The sequence below is a fragment of the Procambarus clarkii genome, chromosome 6 (assembly GCF_040958095.1).
Source record: "Procambarus clarkii isolate CNS0578487 chromosome 6, FALCON_Pclarkii_2.0, whole genome shotgun sequence".
NCBI classification, from domain to species: domain Eukaryota; kingdom Metazoa; phylum Arthropoda; class Malacostraca; order Decapoda; family Cambaridae; genus Procambarus; species Procambarus clarkii.
In genome coordinates, this window is record NC_091155.1 from 4,433,335 (window position 1) to 4,454,400 (window position 21,066).

A 21,066-nucleotide genomic window follows, 5' to 3' on the forward strand; every position below is an offset into this window, starting at 1 on the left:
GAATTCGCGTTGGGTTGGTGCATCTTGACAATGTAATGGCATTAAAATTAAGATTTAAATGAAAATGATTAAAAACTATCATAGTAAAAACAAGAAATTAATATACAATATAAATTGATTTGATCGAATATCAATGACCCCAAATGGATAACCATAAGACAAAAGAATTTATATCAAAACATAAGACTATATACAATATATATTATGAAAGGAGACGTCCATCTAAAACAACAATTTCTTCATATAACAAAGTGTTTCACGAAGAAAAACTAATTATGAAGTACGCAAAGCAGGACAGGCAAAGACCAGTCGTAGAAAAAAAAAATCCTACAAATATATCAAACAAAGATTAATGCCAATATTGTCTGAACCAATATTGAGTTGGCCAATATTGAATGGGGCCAACATTGACTGGACCAATATTAACTGGGCTAGTATTGACTGGGCCAATATTGAATGGCCCAATATTGACTGGGCCAATATTGACTGGGCCAATATTGACTGGGCCAATATTGACTGGGACAATATTGACTGGGCCAATATTGACTGGGACAATATTGACTGGGACAATATTGACTGGACTAATATTGACTGGGCCAATATTGACTGGGACAATAAAAGCATGCAGATGTGGTAACTGATATTGACAAATAATTGGTTGATATTTTAAATAAGTATTTTGCCTGTATTTATCAAAGAAAATCTTAATATTATGCCTGCAGCTGAACAAATGCGTGTAGGTGGTTAGGAGAAAGAGATGACTAGTTTAATGATTACCAGAGTGGAAGTTAATAAACAAATACAAGGTCCACACGCATTTAAGACGAGGAAGAACTTTATTTACAAAGAAAAGTATGGTGGCTCCCTTTACCAGGGCCTGATGGTATACTTCTTCTTGCATAGTTGTTATTTGCGACAAAAAATTCTAACTTTGCTCTTTAGAGAATGAAACAAAGGTGAATGTTTGGTTATGAAACACCATTTTATAGTCAAGATATTTTCTATAACCAACATCACATCAAAAAGGACAGTCTGGCCATGCTGGTCACCTCTCAGTATTCCTCCCCTGGCATATCCAGCTTAAACCCCAGGTTGAGATCTCCAGACCGATGGGGACCTGGAGAAGTCCAGCAGACTTCATGTTCCCAACAATGAAAACTCATCTTCACGGCCTGTGTGGTCACCCAACTGGGATTGTGTTAGTCATGGTCCTATAAACCTAAACACCAGCAAACATCACCCAAAATGAGGTAGTTAGTTTCTCTGGTATACTCATAGAGATGCTAGTGACTCCACATTTAGGAAATGGCTGTGTTATGTAGCTATGTAATGTGAATAACAAAATCGACACAGTGTTATGAAAATAAATCTATATCAATAAAAGAGAATGGTTGTCTGTCCAAAGATGAAACTCGGACACGTGGACCTACTGTCACCCAATTTTCCAAAAATGATTCACTAGGGGCCTAAAAGCTGAGTGGACAGTGCACTGGATTCATAGTCCTGAGGTTCCGGGTGCGAACCCCGGTGGAGGCAGAGATGGAGTTTACTTCACCCTGATGTACCTGTTCACCTAGCAGTAAATAGGTACCTGGGAGTTAGACAGCTGCTTCCTGTGGATGTGTAACAAAAGGGTGGATTGGTCGTGGACCGGACCGTGGGAACGCTAAGCCCCGAAATCATCTAAGATAACCTCAAGAAGGGGAGTGTCATGGGTCCGGTGGGGGTTGGCTCCAGTATCATCCTTCAACAAATATTGTCATATATAGCGACCCGTCGATGTTCACTCCGTCTGAACTCGGGAAGTGCTGAGCCCAGTCGTAATATTTCCTGAGAGAGCCAGAGAGAGAGATGGGATAAGAGAGAGAGAGAGAGAGAGAGAGAGAGAGAGAGAGAGAGAGAGAGAGAGAGAGAGAGAGAGAGAGAGAGAGAGAGAGAGAGAGAGAGAGAGAGAGAGAGAGAGAGAGAGAGAGAGAGAGACAGAGACAGAGACAGAGAGAGAGAGAGAGAGAGAGAGACAGAGAGAGAGACAGAGAGAGAGACAGAGAGAGAGACAGAGACAGAGAGAGAGACAGAGAGAGAGATGGGATAAGAGAGAGAGAGAGAGAGAGAGAGAGAGAGAGAGAGAGAGAGAGAGAGAAGTTTGTAGACTAGGTGTCATAGTATATTTTGCGTCGAAATCTCTATTATATGGTAGCTTCCTGATGCATAATATAGTAGCTTCCTGATGCATAATATAGTAGCTTCCTGATGCATAATATGGTAGACTCCTGATGCATAATATGGTAGACTCCTGATGCATAATATGGTAGACTCCTGATGCATAATATGGTAGACTCCTGATGCATAATATGGTAGACTCCTGATGCATAATATGGTAGACTCCTGATGCATAATATGGTAGACTCCTGATGCATAATATGGTAGACTCCTGATGCATAATATGGTTGACTCCTGATGTATAATATGGTAGACTCCTGATGCATAATATGGTAGCTTCCTGATGCATAATATGGTAGCTTCCTGATGCATAATATGGTAGACTCCTGATGCATAATATAGTAGATTCCTGATGCATATGGCAGCTTCCTGATGCATAATATGGTAGACTCCTGATGCATAATATGGTAGACTCCTGATGCATAATATGGCAGCTTCCAGGTGCATAATATGGCAGCTTCCTGATGCATAATATGGCAGCTTCCTGATGCATAATATGGTAAACTCCTGATGCATAATATGGTAGACTCCTGATGCATAATATGGTAAACTCCTGATGCATAATATGGTAGACTCCTGATGCATAATATGGCAGCTTCCTGATGCATAATATGGCAGCTTCCTGATGCATAATATGGCAGCTTCCTGATGCATAATATGGCAGCTTCCTGATGCATAATATGGCAGTTTCCTGATGCATAATATGGTAAACTCCTGATGCATAATATGGTAGACTCCTGATGCATAAAATGGCAGCTTCCTGATGCATAATATGGCAGCTTCCTGGTGCATAATATGGCAGCTTCCTGATGCATAATATGGCAGCTTCCTAATGCATAATATGGCAGCTTCCTGGTGCATAATATGATAGACTCCTGATGTATAATATGGTAGACTCCTGATGCATAATATGGTAGACTTCTGATGCATAATATGGTAGACTCCTGATGTATAATATGGTAGACTCCTGATGCATAATATGGTAGACTCCTGATGCATAAAATGGTAGACTCCTGATGCATAATATGGCAGCTTCCTGGTGCATAATATGGCAGCTTCCTGATGCATAATATGGCAGCTTCCTAATGCATAATATGGCAGCTTCCTGGTGCATAATATGATAGACTCCTGATGTATAATATGGTAGACTCCTGATGCATAATATGGTAGACTTCTGATGCATAATATGGTAGACTCCTGATGTATAATATGGTAGACTCCTGATGCATAATATGGTCGACTTCTGATGCATAATACGGTAGACTCCTGATGTATAATATGGTAGACTTCTGATGCATAATATGGTAGACTTCTGATGCATAATATGGTAGATTCCTGATGCATAATATGGTAGACTTCTAATGCATAATATGGTAGATTCCTTCTAATAATATGGAACATTCTGATATATAATATGTGAACGGTTGTTGAGTGCTGTAACAAGCGAGTTGTTATTAATTAAAGCAACAAATTGGTTATACTAAATGCGTTACACAGTGTTTGATGTGCTGAATAAAACTCTTTTATCACTTGATTAATGTTTCAGTTTTAAATGCGAACAGCAAATATGGGTTCAATATAAATCCTCTGTGAGTGGATTTAATTTCAAATCAATTAAGCTTCAGCTGCTGGGAAAAAAACTTAGAGTTAAAAGACTTTATTCGCAACAAACATAAAATACTACATTTCTGGCTGAATTAACCAGGAGTCCAGCAGTGAACATTGAAACGTATATTAGTAAACAAATTATAACCACAATTTAGGTTACAGTTTCACTGACGATATTGGCAGAGCTGCGTAGTATAAATGACACCAGCGAGATAATCATTAGGGACCATGTGGTGACTTACGCCGACATTCCAGTGATTCTCAGACACCTGCCTCAACCCACTCGGCCACCATATGTCTAACACCATTCAACCTGGAACTCCAGTGATTATACCTGGAGGTTCTGGAGGTCCCAACAGGTGCTACACCCGGGAGCTTAACTCCTCCCTGCGGGGAATGATGTTCCTACCCTCATGTCCCTCCTTTGTGTAATGACAACAGTAGTGGTAATGACAACAGTAGCAGTAAAGACAACAGTAGTGGTAATGACAACAGTAGCAGTAAAGACAACAATAGTGATAATGACAACAGTAGCAGTAAAGACAACAATAGTGGTAATGACAACAGTAGTGGCAATGTCAACAGTAGTGGTAATGTCAATAGTAGTGGAAATGTCAACAGTAGTGGTAATGTCAACAGTAGTGGAAATGTCAACAGTAGTGGTAATGACAACAGTAGTGGTAATGTGAACAGTAGTGGTAATGTCAACAGCAGTGGTAATGACAACAGTAGTGGTAATGTCAACAGTAGTGGAAATGTCAACAGTCGTGGTAATGACAACAGTAGTGGTAATGACAACAATAGCGGTAATGACAACAGTAGTAGAAAGACAACATTAGCAGTAATGACAACAGTAGTAGAAAGACAACAGTAGCAGTAATGACAACAGTAGCAGTAATGTCAACAGTAGCAGTAATGACAACAGTAGCAGTAATGTCAACAGTAGCAGTAATGACAACAGTAGTGGTAATGACAACAGTAGTGGTAATGACAACAGTAGTGGTAATGACAACAGTAGTGGTAATGACAACAGAAGTGGTAATGACAACAGTAGTGGTAATGACAACAGTAGTGGTAATGACAAGAGTAGTGGTAATGACAACAGTAGTGGTAATGACAACAGTAGTGGTAATGACAACAGAAGTGGTAATGACAACAGCGGTGGTAATGACAACAGCGGTGGTAATGACAACAGAAGCGGTAATGACAACAGTAGTGGTAATGACAACAGTAGCAGTAAAAGCAACAGTAGTGGTAATGACAATAGTAGTAGCAGTAAAGACGACAGTAGTGGTAATGACAACAGTAGTGGTAATGACAACAGTGGCAGTAATGACAACAGTAGTGGTAATGACAACAGTAGCAGTAAAGACAACAGTAGTGGTAATGACAACAGTAGTGGTAATGACAACAGTAGTGGTAATGACAACAGTAGTGGTAATGACAACAGTAGTGGTAATGACAACAGAAGTGGTAATGACAACAGCGGTGGTAATGACAACAGCGGTGGTAATGACAACAGAAGTGGTAATGACAACAGTAGTGGTAATGACAACACTAGCAGTAAAGGCAACAGTAGTGGTAATGACAACAGTAGCAGGAAAGACGGCAGTAGTGCTAATGACAACAGTAGCAGTAATGACAACAGTAGTGGTAAAGACAACAGTAGCTTTAATGATAACAGTAGTGGTAATGACAACAGTAGCAGTAAAGACAACAGTAGCAGTAATGACAACAGTAAGGGTAATGACAACAGTAGTGGTAATGACCACAGTAGCAGTAAAGACAACAGTAGCAGTAATGACAACAGTAGCAGTTATTACAACAGTAACAGTAATGACAACAGTAGTGGTAATGACAACAGTAGTGGTAATGACAACAGTAGCAGTAATGACAACAGTAGCAGTAATGCCAACAGTAGTGGTAATGACAACAGTAGTAGTTATGACAACAATAGTGGTAATGACAACAGTAGCAGTAAAGACAACAGTAATGGTAATGACAACAGTAGCAGTAAAGACAACAGTAGCAGTAAAGACAGCGGTAGTGGTAATGACAACAGTAGCAGTAAAGACAACAGTAGTGGTAATGACAACAGTAGTGGTAATGACAACAGTAGCAGTAAAGACAACAGTAGTGGTAATGACAACAGTAGTGGTAATGACAACAGTAGTGGTAATGACAACAGTAGTGGTAATGACAACAGCGGTGGTAATGACAACAGTAGCAGTAATGACAACAGTAGTGGTAAAGACAGTAGTAGGCATCCTTCATACTACGGCACCCACCCCCATGACACCCTAGGCTGCGGCACCCACCCCCATGACACCCTAGGCTGCAGCACTCACCCCCATGACACCCTAGGCTGCGGCACTCACCCCCATGACACCCTAGGCTGCAGCACTCACCCTCATGACACCATAGGCTGCGGCACTTACCCCCACGACTCCCTTGGCTGCAGCACTCACCCCCATGACACCCTAGGTTGCAGCACTCACCCTCATGACACCCTAGGTTGCAGCACTCACTCCCATGACATCCTAGGCTGCAGCACCCACCACCCATGTCACCCTCGGCTGCAGCACTCACCTCCATGTCACCCTCGGCTGCAGCACTCACCCCCATGACACCCTAGGCTGCCGCACTCACCCCCATGACACCCTAGGCTGCAGCACTCACCCCCATGACACCCTAGGCTGCGGCACTCACCCCCATAACACCCTAGGCTGCAGCACTCACCCCCATGTCACCCTCGGCTGCAGCACTCACCCCCATGTCACCCTCGGCTGCAGCACTCACCCCCATGACACCCTAGGCTGCCGCACTCACCTCCATGACACCCTAAGCTTCAGCACTCACTCCCATGACACCCTAGGCTTCAGCACTCACCCCCATGACACCCTAGGCTGCAGCACTCACCCCCATGACACGCTAGGCTGCAGCACTCACCCTCATGACACCCTAGGCTGCAGCACTCACCACCCATGACACCCTACGCTGCAGCACTCACCCCCATGGAACCATAGGCTGCGTCACTCACCCCCATGACACCCTAGGCTGCAGCACTCACCCCCATGACACCCTAGGCTACAGCACTCACCCCCATGACACCCTAGGATTCAGCACTCACCCCATGACACCCTAGGCTGAAGCACTCACCACATGACACCCTAGGCTGCAGCACTCACCCCCATGACACCCTAGGCTGCAGCACTCACCCCCATGACACCCTACGCTGCAGCACTCACCCCCATGACACCCTAGGCTGCAGCACTCACCCTCATGACACCCTTGGCTGCAGCACTCACCCCCATGACACCCTAGGCTGCAGCACTCACCTCCATGACACCCTAGACTGCAGCACTCACCCCCATGACACCCTAGGCTGCTGCACTCACCCCCATGACACCCTAGGCTGCAGCACTCACCCCCATGACACCCTAGGCTGAAGCACTCACCCCCATGACACCCTAGGCTGCAGCACTCACCCCCATGACACCCTAGGCTGCAGCACTCACCCCCATGACACCCTAAGCTGCAGCACTCACCCCCATGACACCCTTGGCTGCAGCACTCACCCCCATGACACCCCTAGGCTGCAGCACTCACCTCCATGACACCCTAGACTGCAGCACTCACTCCCATCACATCCTAGGCTGAAGCACCCACCACCCATGACACCCTAGGCTGCAGCACTCACCCCCATGACACCCTAGGCTGAAGCACGCACCCCCATGACACCCTAGGCTGAAGCACTCACCCCCATGACACCCTAGGCTGAAGCACTCACCCCCATGACACCCTAGGCTGCAGCACTCACCCCCATGACACCCTAGGCTGCAGCACTCACACCCATGACGTCCTAGGTTGCAGCACTCACCCCTCATGACACCCTAGGTTGCAGCACTCACTCCCATGACATCCTAGGCTGAAGCACCCACCACCCATGACACCCTAGGCTGCAGCACTCACCCCATGACACTCTAGGCTGAAGCACTCACCCCCATGACACCCTAGGCTGAAGCACTCACCCCCATGACACCCTAGGCTGCAGCACTCACCCCCATGATTCCCTAGGCTGCAGCACTCACCCCCATGACACCCTAGGCTGCAGCACTCACCCCCATGACACCCTAGGCTGCAGCACTCACACCCATGACACCCTAGGCTTCAGCACTCACCCTCATGACACCCTAGGCTGCAGCACCCACCCCCATGACACCCTTGGCTGCAGTACTCACCCCCATGACACCCTAGGCTGCAGCACTCACCACCCATGACACCCTAGACTGCAGCACTCACCCCCATGACACCCTAGACTGCAGCACTCACCCCCATGACACCCTAGGTTGCAGCACTCACCCCCATGACACCCTAGGCTGTAGCACTCACCCCCATGACACCCTAGGCTGCTGTACTCACCACCATGGCACCCTAGGCTGCAGCACTCACCCCCATGACACCCTACACAAGTACTACCATGTCAGTAGATTGAAGCCAGTCAATACCTCCCTCGTACCATCTCGCTCCTCACCAACACGCACGCGCGCACACACACACACACACACACACACACACACACACACACACACACACACACACACACACACACACACACACACACACACACACACACACACACACACACACCTGAAAAGAGAGCTGACAGCAGCAAAGGAGGAGATTAGAGCCCTCAAAAAGAATGGTATCGAGGCTGAGAATGAGAAAACCATCCAGGGAGAAGGTGGTAATAGTTTTTTGGATGAGAATGCCACAATAAAAGCAACATTTGCGGAAATACTAAAACAAAATAACTCTGAAGTAATGACTGCAGTGATGGAGGTGGCCATGAAAGCAGCCACCTCACAGGAGGCGGCACGCTCCACTAGCCAACTGCTGGAAAGGAACAGATCAGTGGTTGCTGTGGGTATTAAAGAACAGGAAGGATCTAATAGGACAGAATGGAATGACAAGGACAAAGCAGCAGTGAATGAAGTACTAAAGGCACTTGACATGGAAGGGGCTGAGCATAGCATTGAGAAGGTTTTCAGGCTAGGCTGGTACAACAAAGACCGAGACCGAATGATAAAGATAGTGTTTGCAAACGAGAACACAAAGGAGAAGATCCTATCAAGGAAGAGCTCCCTGAAAAACGTGGAAAAATTCAAAAATGTATTCCTCCAGAGAGACATGACAAGGGAGGAGAGAGCCGTGGCGGCAGAAGCAAGGAAGAGGCGCAGGGCGAGAAGGGAAAACCAGGAAGTCACAGCTCCCAACACAACACCCCCAGAGGCGAGGGGGGAACCCACAACCAGCTACCCAGTAACACCAGAAGGGAGGACAACCCCGCCTCCCTCCTCTGCATAGAAAACCCCCCTACCTCAAACCTTCTCTGCCCCCACTCAAATGTTCAGCCAAATCTCCCTTCCCCCACACCCAATCCTCACCCTTCTACCCCTCCCCTCCTCCCGAGTCCTCCCTCCCCCCCTTTCCTTCCCGTCCTCCCTCCCCTTTCACCCCATACCCTCCCTGTCCCTCCCCCTTCACTGGATCCCCCGCCCCTCATCCCAGTATCCTCTGAGACCCTGTTATCCACCTCACAGGTCCTCACACCCATGGAACAGCCTCCCCCACCAGCAGAACACTCACCAAGGAGGCGATTTGAGAAGGGACAGAAGAAAGTGAGCCTCAAAGCGATGTACACTAACATAGATGGAATTACAAATAAAGCAAATGAGCTTGGAGAACTGGTACTAGAGGAAAACCCAGACATAATAGCCCTCACAGAAACAAAGATCACGAAAACGATAACAAATGCAGTGATCCCACAGGACTATTATGTTATGAGGAAAGAGAGGGAAGGAAGAGGTGGGGGTGGTGTAGCTCTGCTGGTAAGAAAAGCTGGGATTTTGAGGAGATGGATATTCAGGGCTGTGAAGGTTTCAGTGACTACATAGCAGGTACTGTAACAAATGGAGGGAAAAAAATTATAGTCGTAGTCATATATAATCCACCACCAAATGACAGAAGACCTAGACAGGAATATGATAGAAACAACATGGCCACCATTAAAATAATAGAAAGAGCAGCTTTAGCAGGAATGGATCTGGACTACTAATTATGAAGACTTCAACCATGGGAAGATAGATTGGAAGAACAGAGACCCGCATGGAGGACCAGAAACATGGAGAGCTAAGCTGCTGGACGTGGCAACAAGAGACTTTCTAAGCCAGCACACCAAAGAACCAACATGAATGAGAGGAGAAGATGAACCAGCAATGCTTGATTTGATATTTACCCTAAATGAATGGGATATAAGGGAAATGGAAGCGCCCTTGGGAATGAGTGACCACAGTGTATTGAACTTTGAGTACCTGGTAGAGTTAGGACTTATCTCCCCCCAAAAAGAACTAGGAATCAAAAGGCTAGCATACCGAAAGGGGAATTATGAACAGATGAGAAGTTTCCTAAGTGAAATACCTTGGGACACAGACCTCAGAGACAAGTCTGTACAGGTGTTACGAACCCGGATCCAGCGTCCGAGCACTGAGCAGTAACGACCGCGCCATCTGTGGGTCAGCTCCCGAAACCCTCTCCAATCGGACGACGACAACTGGTGAGGATGGCGAGTATTGGCCCCAAGGGCCAGTTTCCAGTCCCGTTCAGCACTCTACACCGCCGCTGCTGACCTCTGGTGAGGTGGTGCTCAGATACCAGCGCCATCTATGGAGTGGATAGGTGGGCGTTTGTGTCTGAGCCTGTAAGTGAGGTGCCTTAGTGTGTCCCAGTTATTGATGACGTGTCTGCTTACAGAGTCGACCTGGGACTGCTGTGAAGGGAGTTGAGTCAGTCTACCCGAGGCAGCCGTCTCCATACCTTGTGCCTTGCTGCAGCAGCTGTGAAGTCGCTTCCCGGAAGAACACTGTGGTGTTACCCTGTCAGTGGAGTGACAGTAGAAGGATTACCCGGGGCCGACTGCTGGAGACGATTATCCACTGGGGTACTGAGGACAGGAGAGTGATTTGTGATATCACACGAGACTCCTGTCTAGGGCGTTACCCTAATATCGTTCGTGGAGTGGCCTGACCAGTGTTGCGGGTCCGGAACCTGCCAGCAGACCGGCTGGATTTGTGGTTGACGGCCTCCACGGCGGTGCCCCCAGTGGACCTGTGTTTTGGCTGACCTGTGGCCAGGGTAGGCTCAACTTCTCAGAAGAATTCGTTGTGAGGCCACGAAGAAGCACCGAGGACTCAGCACCGAGAGCTTTGCACCAGAGTCTTCAGCAGAAGACAACGATTGTGAATAATCCCCCTGTATAGTGTTTATACCCCTCCCCCTGTGCACTCTTTTATATATTATTTATATGGTGATGGTAATTATAATATTAAGTTCTTAACTTTCTTTCCCTTCCCCCTTTAAGTTACTTGCGTCACGGATCACATCCCTTGATAGCCACTACTGGCTTGGGAACGGATATATATATCTTCCTCTAACAACATCAGAGTAAGAACCCCGTTGCGTCCCGAGAGGGCCGTAACATAATTGGCATCCCCAGCGGGATCCGTCCCCTTGTTAAGTATGTTTGACAGGGGTGGTGAAGTGGCGTAATCCCTGTAAATAATTCCCCCTGTGTGTGACGATTGTGACGTTATACGTCCTGTGCGGTGCTCAAGAGTGACTAAGTGCGATATTGTGCAGTGCGGTGCTCGCTGTGATTAAGTGATTAAGTGCAATATTGAGTAGTGCGGTGCTCAGTGATTCAGTGCAATATTGTAGAGCGAAGTGTTCGCTGTGATTCAGTGCGATATTGCGTAGTGCGGTGCCCGAAGTGATTACGTGCAATATTGGCAAGTGCAGTGTTTGGTGCGATAAAGTGCAATATTGACGTAGAACAGTGCTCGGTGCGTGAAGGCTAACGTGAAAGCGGTGGGTTAAGTGCTAGTTAAGTGTTCCATCCGTGACAATGGCAGAAAAAGCTACCATTGATGATCTGGACGATGTTCAGGCTTTTCTGAACAGAGGGGATTGTCTTGCCCGATTAAAATATCTGAGCAAACCAGAGCTTGTACTAGTGAGCGCCTACCTGGAGATCAAGATCCGTGCCAGTGATTCCCGTGTGGAGATCTTGTCCAAGGTTCACCGGCACCTGAAGGGAGAAGAGAAACAGGAAGGCGAGACTCCTAGTACAAGGGAAGGTGAGGAAATAGCTTCCACGGAAAAGGAGGATAAGGGCAGTGACGTTGACAGTGATGCAGGTGAGCTTAACATTAGCTTTCTTACAGTCAAAATGCGTGCCCTAGAGATCAATCGTGAGATAGAATGGAAGAAATTAGAAATGGAACGAGAGAGACAAGATAAAGAATTAGAGATGAGACGTTTAGAATTAGAAGAAAGGAAAGCAGAAAGAGAAAGAGAAGAGAAACGAGAAAGAGATAGAGAAGAACGAGAAAGAGAAGAGAGACGAGAGAGAGAACAGCGAGAGAGAGAAGAAAACGAAAGACAGAGACAACATGAACTAGAAGTATTGCGATTAGGCGGTGGTCGGAGGCCAACAACGGACACCAGCGGTTTCGATCCGGTAAGAAACATCAAAATGGTCCCCAAATTCAATGAGAGGGAAGTTTCGAAGTTCTTTGCAGCCTTCGAGAAAGTCGCTGCCTCTTTGGAGTGGCCAAGGGAGAATTGGGCCATCATGATACAGTCAGTCTTGACTGGGAAGGCCCAAATCGCCTACTCTACGTTATCCCTTGACGACTCCGGCGATTACGACAAGGTGAAGAAGGTTGTGCTCATGGCGTACCAATTGGTACCTGAGGCATATAGACAGAAGTTTAGAAACCTGAAGAAGACCTCAGAGCACACTTTCACCGAATTCGCCACCATCAAGGAGCGACTTTTTCAAGAATGGTGTGCCTCTCGGAAGGTGGAGACCAAGGAAGACCTCGAGCAGCTGATTCTGCTCGAAGACTTCAAGGATTGTTTGTCTGGAGACCTGAAGACGTACCTAGAGGAACAGCAGGTAGAGACCTTGAGTGCGGCAGCCACCATGGCTGAAGAGTATATACTGACTCATAGGCCGTCTGCTAAGTACGTCCCAAGGAATTACCAGCGCCGGTTTCACAGACCTCATGACGAAGAGGAAAGACCCGTCCCACAAAGTGCTAAGAAGACGCCCCCAAGTAGCCCCCGAAGAACAAGTCCTAGCAGTCCGAAACACCGGAGCCCGAGGAGGAATATGGTGTGCTGGACTTGTGGGCAGAAAGGGCATGTAGCTGCTAGGTGCCGAGGCAGAAGAGGTGGCAGCGCACGTAGGGAAGTGATGATGATGAATTGTGTTACACCACCAGCAGGAAACCAGTCGACAACGACGCAGGAAGGATCAAGCTTGTTCGCCCCTCACACTTCAAGCAGGTATGTAACGAGTGATCATACTGGTAGATCTATAGTAGTGCTCAGAGATAGTGGAGCAGCCCAATCCCTGATCGTGAAGAGCTCGTTACCCGAGGGAGTAAGTGTGGACGGGAGACAACAGGTTGTCCTGGTTGGGTTTCCTAGGACGCAGAATATCGCCCCCTTAGTGCCAGTACATCTCGACTCGCCTTATTTCAGCGGCACATGTGCGTTGGCAGTAGTCGATACCCTCCCTGTGGCTGGGATTGACGTGGTACTAGCCAACGACTTGGTGACAGGTTGGAGCAACAATCTTCCCAAGGTCGTGGACGAGTCGGCCGGAACAGCAAGGTCAGAGGTAACGACAGGCAGTGGTAATGTCCAGGTAAAGACAAACCCGGATTTAAGTATGTTTAATCCTTCCTCTCACCCGCAGATCGACAGTATTCTAACAGTGTCTCCTGGTTCTTCTCCCGATGAGGAACATGCGGTTACGATAGCAGAAGTACCCGAGCTAGAAAAGAGGCCTTGTGTGCGGGCACCCACGGATACCAATGAGTCTGGAGCGAAGACGGATGTGTGCTTGCGGTATGGCAAGTTACAACGTGTATTGAACCAGCCAGAGATTCCCCAGACGTCAGAGGTATGTGAGGTGTGTTCAAAAGGTCTAGTGCCCTCTTCGGTCCAAGCCAGGCTAGTGGATGTTGCCGGCTATGGACATGACAGGCTCAGGAAACTTGTCCCTAAGGTAACCAAATGTTTCCTACCGGTATTTTGTTTTGTTCTCGTATGTGTTCTCTGTGTTCTCAGTAAGGATCAGTGGACGACCCGAAGGATGATGGCTCCCGTAAACATCGTGAAGAGTTCCCAGGGATTGGAGACGTGCACTGTGAGCGTTGCAGTCGAAGAAGGGACCTGGAAGGTGATGGTAGATACAGGAGGTACGAAAAATGATAAAATGAGTGACTGTTTCCGACAGGTTGACACCCCCTGCGTGATTGCTGAGCCTCAATACAGCGTTATACGGAACGTTGGTCGACCTGACGTGAGCAGAGCGAATGCCATCTGCGACGTACGAACAGCCCCGTTGGGACTAGGTGTGGACCTAGTAGAGTATGCTGTAAGTACTGTTTTACCCGCAGTCGCTGTCACTCTGAATTATCAGACCCCTGTATTCCAGGTGCCCGACTCCCTGAAGGACCGCCGGATCGGTACCAGAAATGCGGTCTGTGTCCAGCCATCATCGGTGCCACGACATAAGGAAGTGTCGAGTCGCCCCAGATCGTGTCCACACCGATCCTTACTTGAGAGATGTGAGATGATGCCCCTGCTTGACATCGCAGTGGAGACGTGGAAGATTACGCCAGGCAGGAAATTGCCTTACATCTGCAAGTTCCCTTTGTGCCAGGGTTTTTCCTCAGTACAGTTCTGTGGACGAGACAGCCTCGCCGTGCCAGTTTACAGTAATGGTGAGTCCATTTGGAGTAGTGTCGCCGTACTAATTTGGTTTGTGTCTCTTTTTATAGAACCCCAAACCACGTTCTTTTTGGTGGGGAGGTGTTACGAACCCGGATCCAGCGTCCGACCACGGAGCAGTAACGACCGCTCCATCTGTGGGTCAGCTCCCGAAACCCCCTCCAATCGGACGACGACAACTGGTGAGGATGGCGAGTATTGGCCACAAGGGCCAGTTTCCAGTCCCGTTCAGCACTCTACACCGCCGCTGCTGACTTCTGGTGAGGTGGTGCTCAGACACCAGCGCCATCTATGGAGTGGATAGGTGGGCGTTTGTGTCTGAGCCTGTAAGTGAGGTGCCTTAGTGTGTCCCAGTTATTGATGACGTGTCTGCTTACAGAGTCGACCTGGGACTGCTGTGAAGGGAGTTGAGTCAGTCTACCCGAGGCAGCCGTCTCCATACCTTGTGCCTTGCTGCAGCAGCTGTGAAGTCGCTTCCCGGAAGAACACTGTGGTGTTACCCTGTCAGTGGAGTGACAGTAGAAGGATTACCCGGGGCCGACTGCTGGAGACGATTATCCACTGGGGTACTGAGGACAGGAGAGTGATTTGTGATATCACACGAGACTCCTGTCTAGGGCGTTACCCTAATATCGTTCGTGGAGTGGCCTGACCAGCGTTGCGGGTCCGGAACCTGCCAGCAGACCGGCTGGATTTGTGGTTGACGGCCTCCACGGCGGTGCCCCCAGTGGACCTGTGTTTTGGCTGACCTGTGGCCAGGGTAGGCTCAACTTCTCAGAAGAATTCGTTGTGAGGCCACGAAGAATCACCGAGGACTCAGCACCGAGAGCTTTGCACCAGAGTCTTCAGCAGAAGACAACGATTGTGAATAATCCCCCTGTATAGTGTTTATACCCCTCCCCCTGTGCACTCTTTTATATATTATTTATATGGTGATGGTAATTATAATATTAAGTTCTTAACTTTCTTTCCCTTCCCCCTTTAAGTTACTTGCGTCACGGATCACATCCCTTGATAGCCACTACTGGCTTGGGAACGGATATATATATCTTCCTCTAACAACATCAGAGTAAGAACCCCGTTGCGTCCCGAGAGGGCCGTAACAACAGGGTATGATGGACTATGTTACCCAAAAGTGTCAGGAGGCAGAAAACAGGTTCATCCCGGCCCAAAGGGAAAAATGCGAGAAGCAACAGAAGAATCCATGGTATAATACGGCATGTATTGAAGCGAAGAAACTGAACAAAAAGGCGTGGAGGAACTTCCGGAATAACAGAACACCAGAAAGCAGAGAGAGATACCAGAGAACCAGGAATGAGTACGTCAGGGTGAGAAGAGAAGCAGAGAAAAATTTTGAAAATGATATAGCAAACAAAGCCAAGACCGAACCAAAGCTACTCCACAGTCACATCAGAAGGAAAACAACAGTGAAAAAACAGGTATTGAAACTTCGAACAGGCGAGGACAGGTATACATAGAATGACAGAGAGGTGTGTGAGGAACTCAACAAGGGGTTCCAGGAGGTCTTCACAATAGAATAGGGTGAGGTCACTGTGCTAGGAGAAAGGGAGGTAAATCAGGCGGCCTTGGAGGAGTTCGAAATTACGAGAGAGGAGGTCAAGAGACACCTGCTGGATCTGGATGTTAGAAAGGCTGTTGGTCCAGATGGGATCACACCATGGGTACTGAAAGAGTGTGCAGAGGCACTTTGCTTGCCACTCTCCATAGTGCATAGTAAGTCACTAGAGACAGGAGACCTACCAGAAATATGGAAGACGGCGAATGTGGTCCTAATATACAAAAAGGGCGACAGACAAGAGGCACTAAACTACAGGCCAGTTTCCTTGACTTGTATACCATGCAAGGTCATGGAGAAGATCGTGAGAAAAAACGTGGTAACACATCTGGAGAGAAGGGACTTCGTGACAAATCGCCAACATGGGTTCAGGGAGGGTAAATCTTGCCTTACAGGCTTGATAGAATTCTACGATCAGGTGACACAGATTAAGCAAGAAAGAGAGGGCTGGGCGGACTGCATTTTCTTGGATTGTCGGAAAGCCTTTGACACAGTACCGCATAAGAGGCTGGTACATAAGCTGGAGAGACAGGCAGGTGTAGCTGGTAAGGTGCTCCAGTGGATAAGGGAGTATCTAAGCAATAGGAAGCAGAGAGTTACGGTGAGGGGTGAGACCTCCGATTGGCGTGAAGTCACCAGTGGAGTCCCACAGGGCTCTGTACTCGGTCCTATCTTGTTTCTGATATATGTAAATGATCTCCCGGAGGGTATCGATTCATTTCTCTCAATGTTTGCGGACGATGCTAAAATTATGAGAAGGATTAAAACAGAAGAGGACTGTTTGAGGCTTCAAGAAGACCTAGACAAGCTGAAGGAATGGTCGAACAAATGGTTGTTAGAGTTTAACCCAACCAAATGTAATGTAATGAAGATAGGTGTAAGGAGCAGGAGGCCAGATACAAGGTATCATCTGGGAGAGGAAATTCTTCAGGAGTCAGAGAAGGAAAAAGACTTGGGGGTTGATATCACGCCAGACCTGTCTCCTGCAGCACATATCAAGCGGATAACATCAGCGGCATATGCCAGGCTGGCCAGCATACGAACGGCATTCAGAAACTTGTGTAAAGAATCATTCAGAACTTTGTATACCACATATGTCAGGCCAATCCTGGAGTATGCAGCCCCAGCATGGAGTCCATATCTAGTCAAGGATAAGACAAAACTGGAAAAGGTTCAAAGGTTTGCCACCAGACTAGTACCCGAGCTGAGAGGTATGAGCTACGAGGAGAGACTACGGGAATTAAACCTCACTTCGCTGGAAGACAGAAGAGTTAGGAGGGACATGATCACCATATTCAAGATTCTGAAGGGAATTGATAGGGTAGATAAAGACAGTCTATTTAACACAAGGGGAACACGCACAAGGGGACACAGGAGGAAACTGAGTGCCCAAATGAGCCACAGAGATATTAGAAAGAACTTTTTTAGTGTCAGAGTGGTTGACAAATGGAATGCATTAGGGGGTGATGTGGTGGAGGCTGACTCCATACACATTTTCAAATGTAGATATGACAGAGCCCGATAGGCTCAGGAATCTGTACACCTGTTGATTGACGGTTGAGAGGCGGGACGAAAGAGCCAGAGCTCAACCCCCGCAAACACAACTAGGTGAGTACAACTAGGTGAGTACACACACCTGGTTTTCACCCTGAACGACTCTGACATAAGAGAAATCAGTTTTGAGGACCCAGTAGGAATGAGCGACCACAGTGTATTGGTGTTTGAGTACCTGATTGAAGAAGGGTTATTGAACTCGAGAAGGGATACCGAAACCAAAAGGTTAGCATACCGAAAGGGAAACTATGAGGAGATAAGAAAATGCCTAGCAGATATAGCATGGGAAACAGAGCTCAGGGAAAAGACGGCCCAAGATATGATGGAATACATCACGCAAAAATGCAAGGATGCAGCAAACAAGTTTGTCCCAATCCAAAAGGAAAACAGTGAAATGAAGATGAGAAACCCATGGTTTAATCAGAGATGTAGGCTAGCTAAGCAGCAAAGTAAAAGGGCATGGAGAAACTATAGGAATAACAGGACACTGGAGAGCAGAGAAAGATACCAGAATGCCAGGAATGAATATGTTAGGATGAGAAGAGAGACAGAAAGACAATACGAAAATGACATCGCAAGCAAGGCAAAGACTCAGCCTAAATTGCTGCATAGCCACATCAGGAGAAAAACAGCAGTAAAGGAACAGGTTATGAAATTAAGGTTAGGGGCAGAAGGATTCACTACAAACGACAAGGAAGTGTGTGAGGAACTGAATAAGAAATTCCAGGAGGTCTTCACCTTAGAGCAAGGAGAAATCCCAGAGATGAGAGAGGGAATAGCTAACCAGGAACCACTGGAAGAGTTTGAGATTACCAGCGGGGAAGAAAGGAAGTGTTTACTAGAATTGGATGTGACAAAGGCTATAGGTCCAGATGGAATCTCCCCTTGGATACTAAAGGAAGGAGCAGAAGAACTGTGCCTCCCGCTCTCCATGGTGTATAACAAATCACTGGCAACAGGGGAACTGCCAGAAATTTGGAAAGCAGCTAACGTAGTCCCGATATACAAGAAAGGGGATAGACAGGAGGCACTGAATTACAGACCAGTGTCCCTAACCTGCATACCATGCAAGTTTATGGAGAAGATTGTGCGAAGAAAGCTAGTGGAGCACCTGGAGCGAAAGAACTTTGTAACACAGCATCAACATGGATTCAGGGATGGCAGGTCCTGCCTCACAGGGTTACTTGAATTCTACGACCAGGCAACAAAAATAAGGCAAGAAAGAGAAGGGTGGGCAGACTGCATATTTTTGGATTGTCAGAAAGCCTTTGACACAGTGCCACACAAGAGGCTAGTGAAAAAACTGGAGATGCAGGCTGGAGTGAAAGGGAAGGTACTCCGTTGGATACAGGAGTACCTAAGTAACAGGAGACAACGAGTCAGTGTGAGGGGTGAGGTCTCAGATTGGCGAGACGTTACGAGTGGAGTACCGCACGGGTCAGTCCTTGGACCTATACTGTTTCTGATATATGTAAATGATCTTCCAGAGGGTATAGAATCGTTTCTCTCAATGTTTGCCGATGATGCAAAAATTATGAGGAGGATTGAAACTGAGGACGATAGTAGGAGGCTACAAGATGACCTAGACAGACTGAGTGAATGATCCAACAAATGGCTGTTGAAGTTCAACCCGAGTAAATGCAAAGTAATGAAACTAGGTGGTGGAAATAGGAGGCCAAACACAGGATACAGAATAGGAGATGAAGTACTTAATGAAACGAACAGAGAGAAAGATCTAGGAGTTGATATCACACCAAACCTGTCTCCTGAAGCCCACATAAAAAGAATAACGTCTGCGGCATATGCGAGGCTGGCTAACATCAGAACAGCGTTCAGGAACCTGTGTAAGGAATCATTCAGAATCTTGTACACCACATATGTAAGACCAATCCTGGAGTATGCGGCCCCAGCATGGAGCCCGTACCTTGTCAAGCACAAGACGAAGCTGGAAAAAGTCCAAAGGTATGCCACTAGACTAGTCCCAGAACTAAGGGGCATGAGTTACGAGGAAAGGCTGCGAGAAATGCACCTTACGACACTGGAAGACAGAAGAGTAAGGGGAGACATGATCACAACCTACAAAATCTTCAGAGGAATCGACCGGGTAAACAAGGATAAACTATTCAACACTGGTGGGGCGCGAACAAGGGGACACAGGTGGAAACTGAGTACTCACATGAGCCACAGAGACGTTAGAAGGAACTTTTTCAGTGTCAGAGTAGTTAACGGATGGAATGCATTAGGCAGTGATGTGGTGGAGGCTGACTCCATACACAGTTTTAAATGTAGATATGATAGAGCCCAGTAGGCTCAGGAATCTGTACACCAGTTGATTGACAGTTGAGAGGCGGGACCAAAGAGCCAAAGCTCAAACCCCGCAAGCACAAATAGGTGAGTACAAATAGGTGAGTACACACACACGCAGACACAATAACAATTACAACTAACAATTATACATGAAAGAGTACAAAATACAAGCACTGTTACAAAAGTAACACACTGTGTATGGCAGCAGAGTCATACACTGTGTATGGCAGCAGAGTCATACACTGTGTATGGCAGCAGAGTCATACACTGTGTATGGCAGCAGAGTCATACACTGTGTATGGCAGCAAAGTACCACACTGTGTATGGCAGCAAAGTAACACACTGTGTATGGCAGCAAAGTACCACACTGTGTATGGCAGCAAAGTAACACACAGTGTATGGCAGCAAAGTACCACACTGTGTATGGCAGCAAAGTAACAAACTGTGTATGGCAGCAAAGTATCACACTGTGTATGGCAGCAATGTAACACAGTGTATGGCAGCAAAGTACCACACTGTGTATGGCAGCAAAATAACACACATTGTATAGCAGCAAAGTCACACACTGTGTATGTCAGCAAAGTAACACACTGTGTATGTCAGCAAAGTAACACACTGTGTATGGCAGCAAAGTAACACACTGTGTATGTCAGCAAAGTAACACACTGTGTATGGCAGCAAAGTCACACACTGTGTATGTCAGCAAAGTAACACACTGTGTATGTCAGCAAAGTAACACACTGTGTATGTCAGCAAAGTAACACACTGTGTATGTCAGCAAAGTAACACACTGTGTATGGCAGCAAAGTAACACACATAGATTGGCAGGAAAGTAACACACTGTGTATGGCAGCAGAGTCATACACTGTGTATGGCAGCAGAGTCATACACTGTGTATGGCAGCAAAGTCATACACTGTGAATGGCAGCAAAGTC

At 47.1% G+C, this 21,066-nt stretch overlaps 1 protein-coding gene across 1 annotated transcript; it reads left to right on the forward strand.

Annotated features, from left to right (window-relative positions):
* Positions 1-352: 352 nt before the first annotated feature.
* Positions 353-6,455, forward strand: LOC138354723 (uncharacterized). The gene is made up of 3 exons (XM_069309177.1): positions 353-633; positions 4,270-4,698; positions 4,736-6,455. Exons 1-3 carry the CDS (start codon positions 353-355, stop codon positions 6,453-6,455), a joined length of 2,430 nt encoding a protein of 809 aa, XP_069165278.1.
* Positions 6,456-21,066: the final 14,611 nt, after the last annotated feature.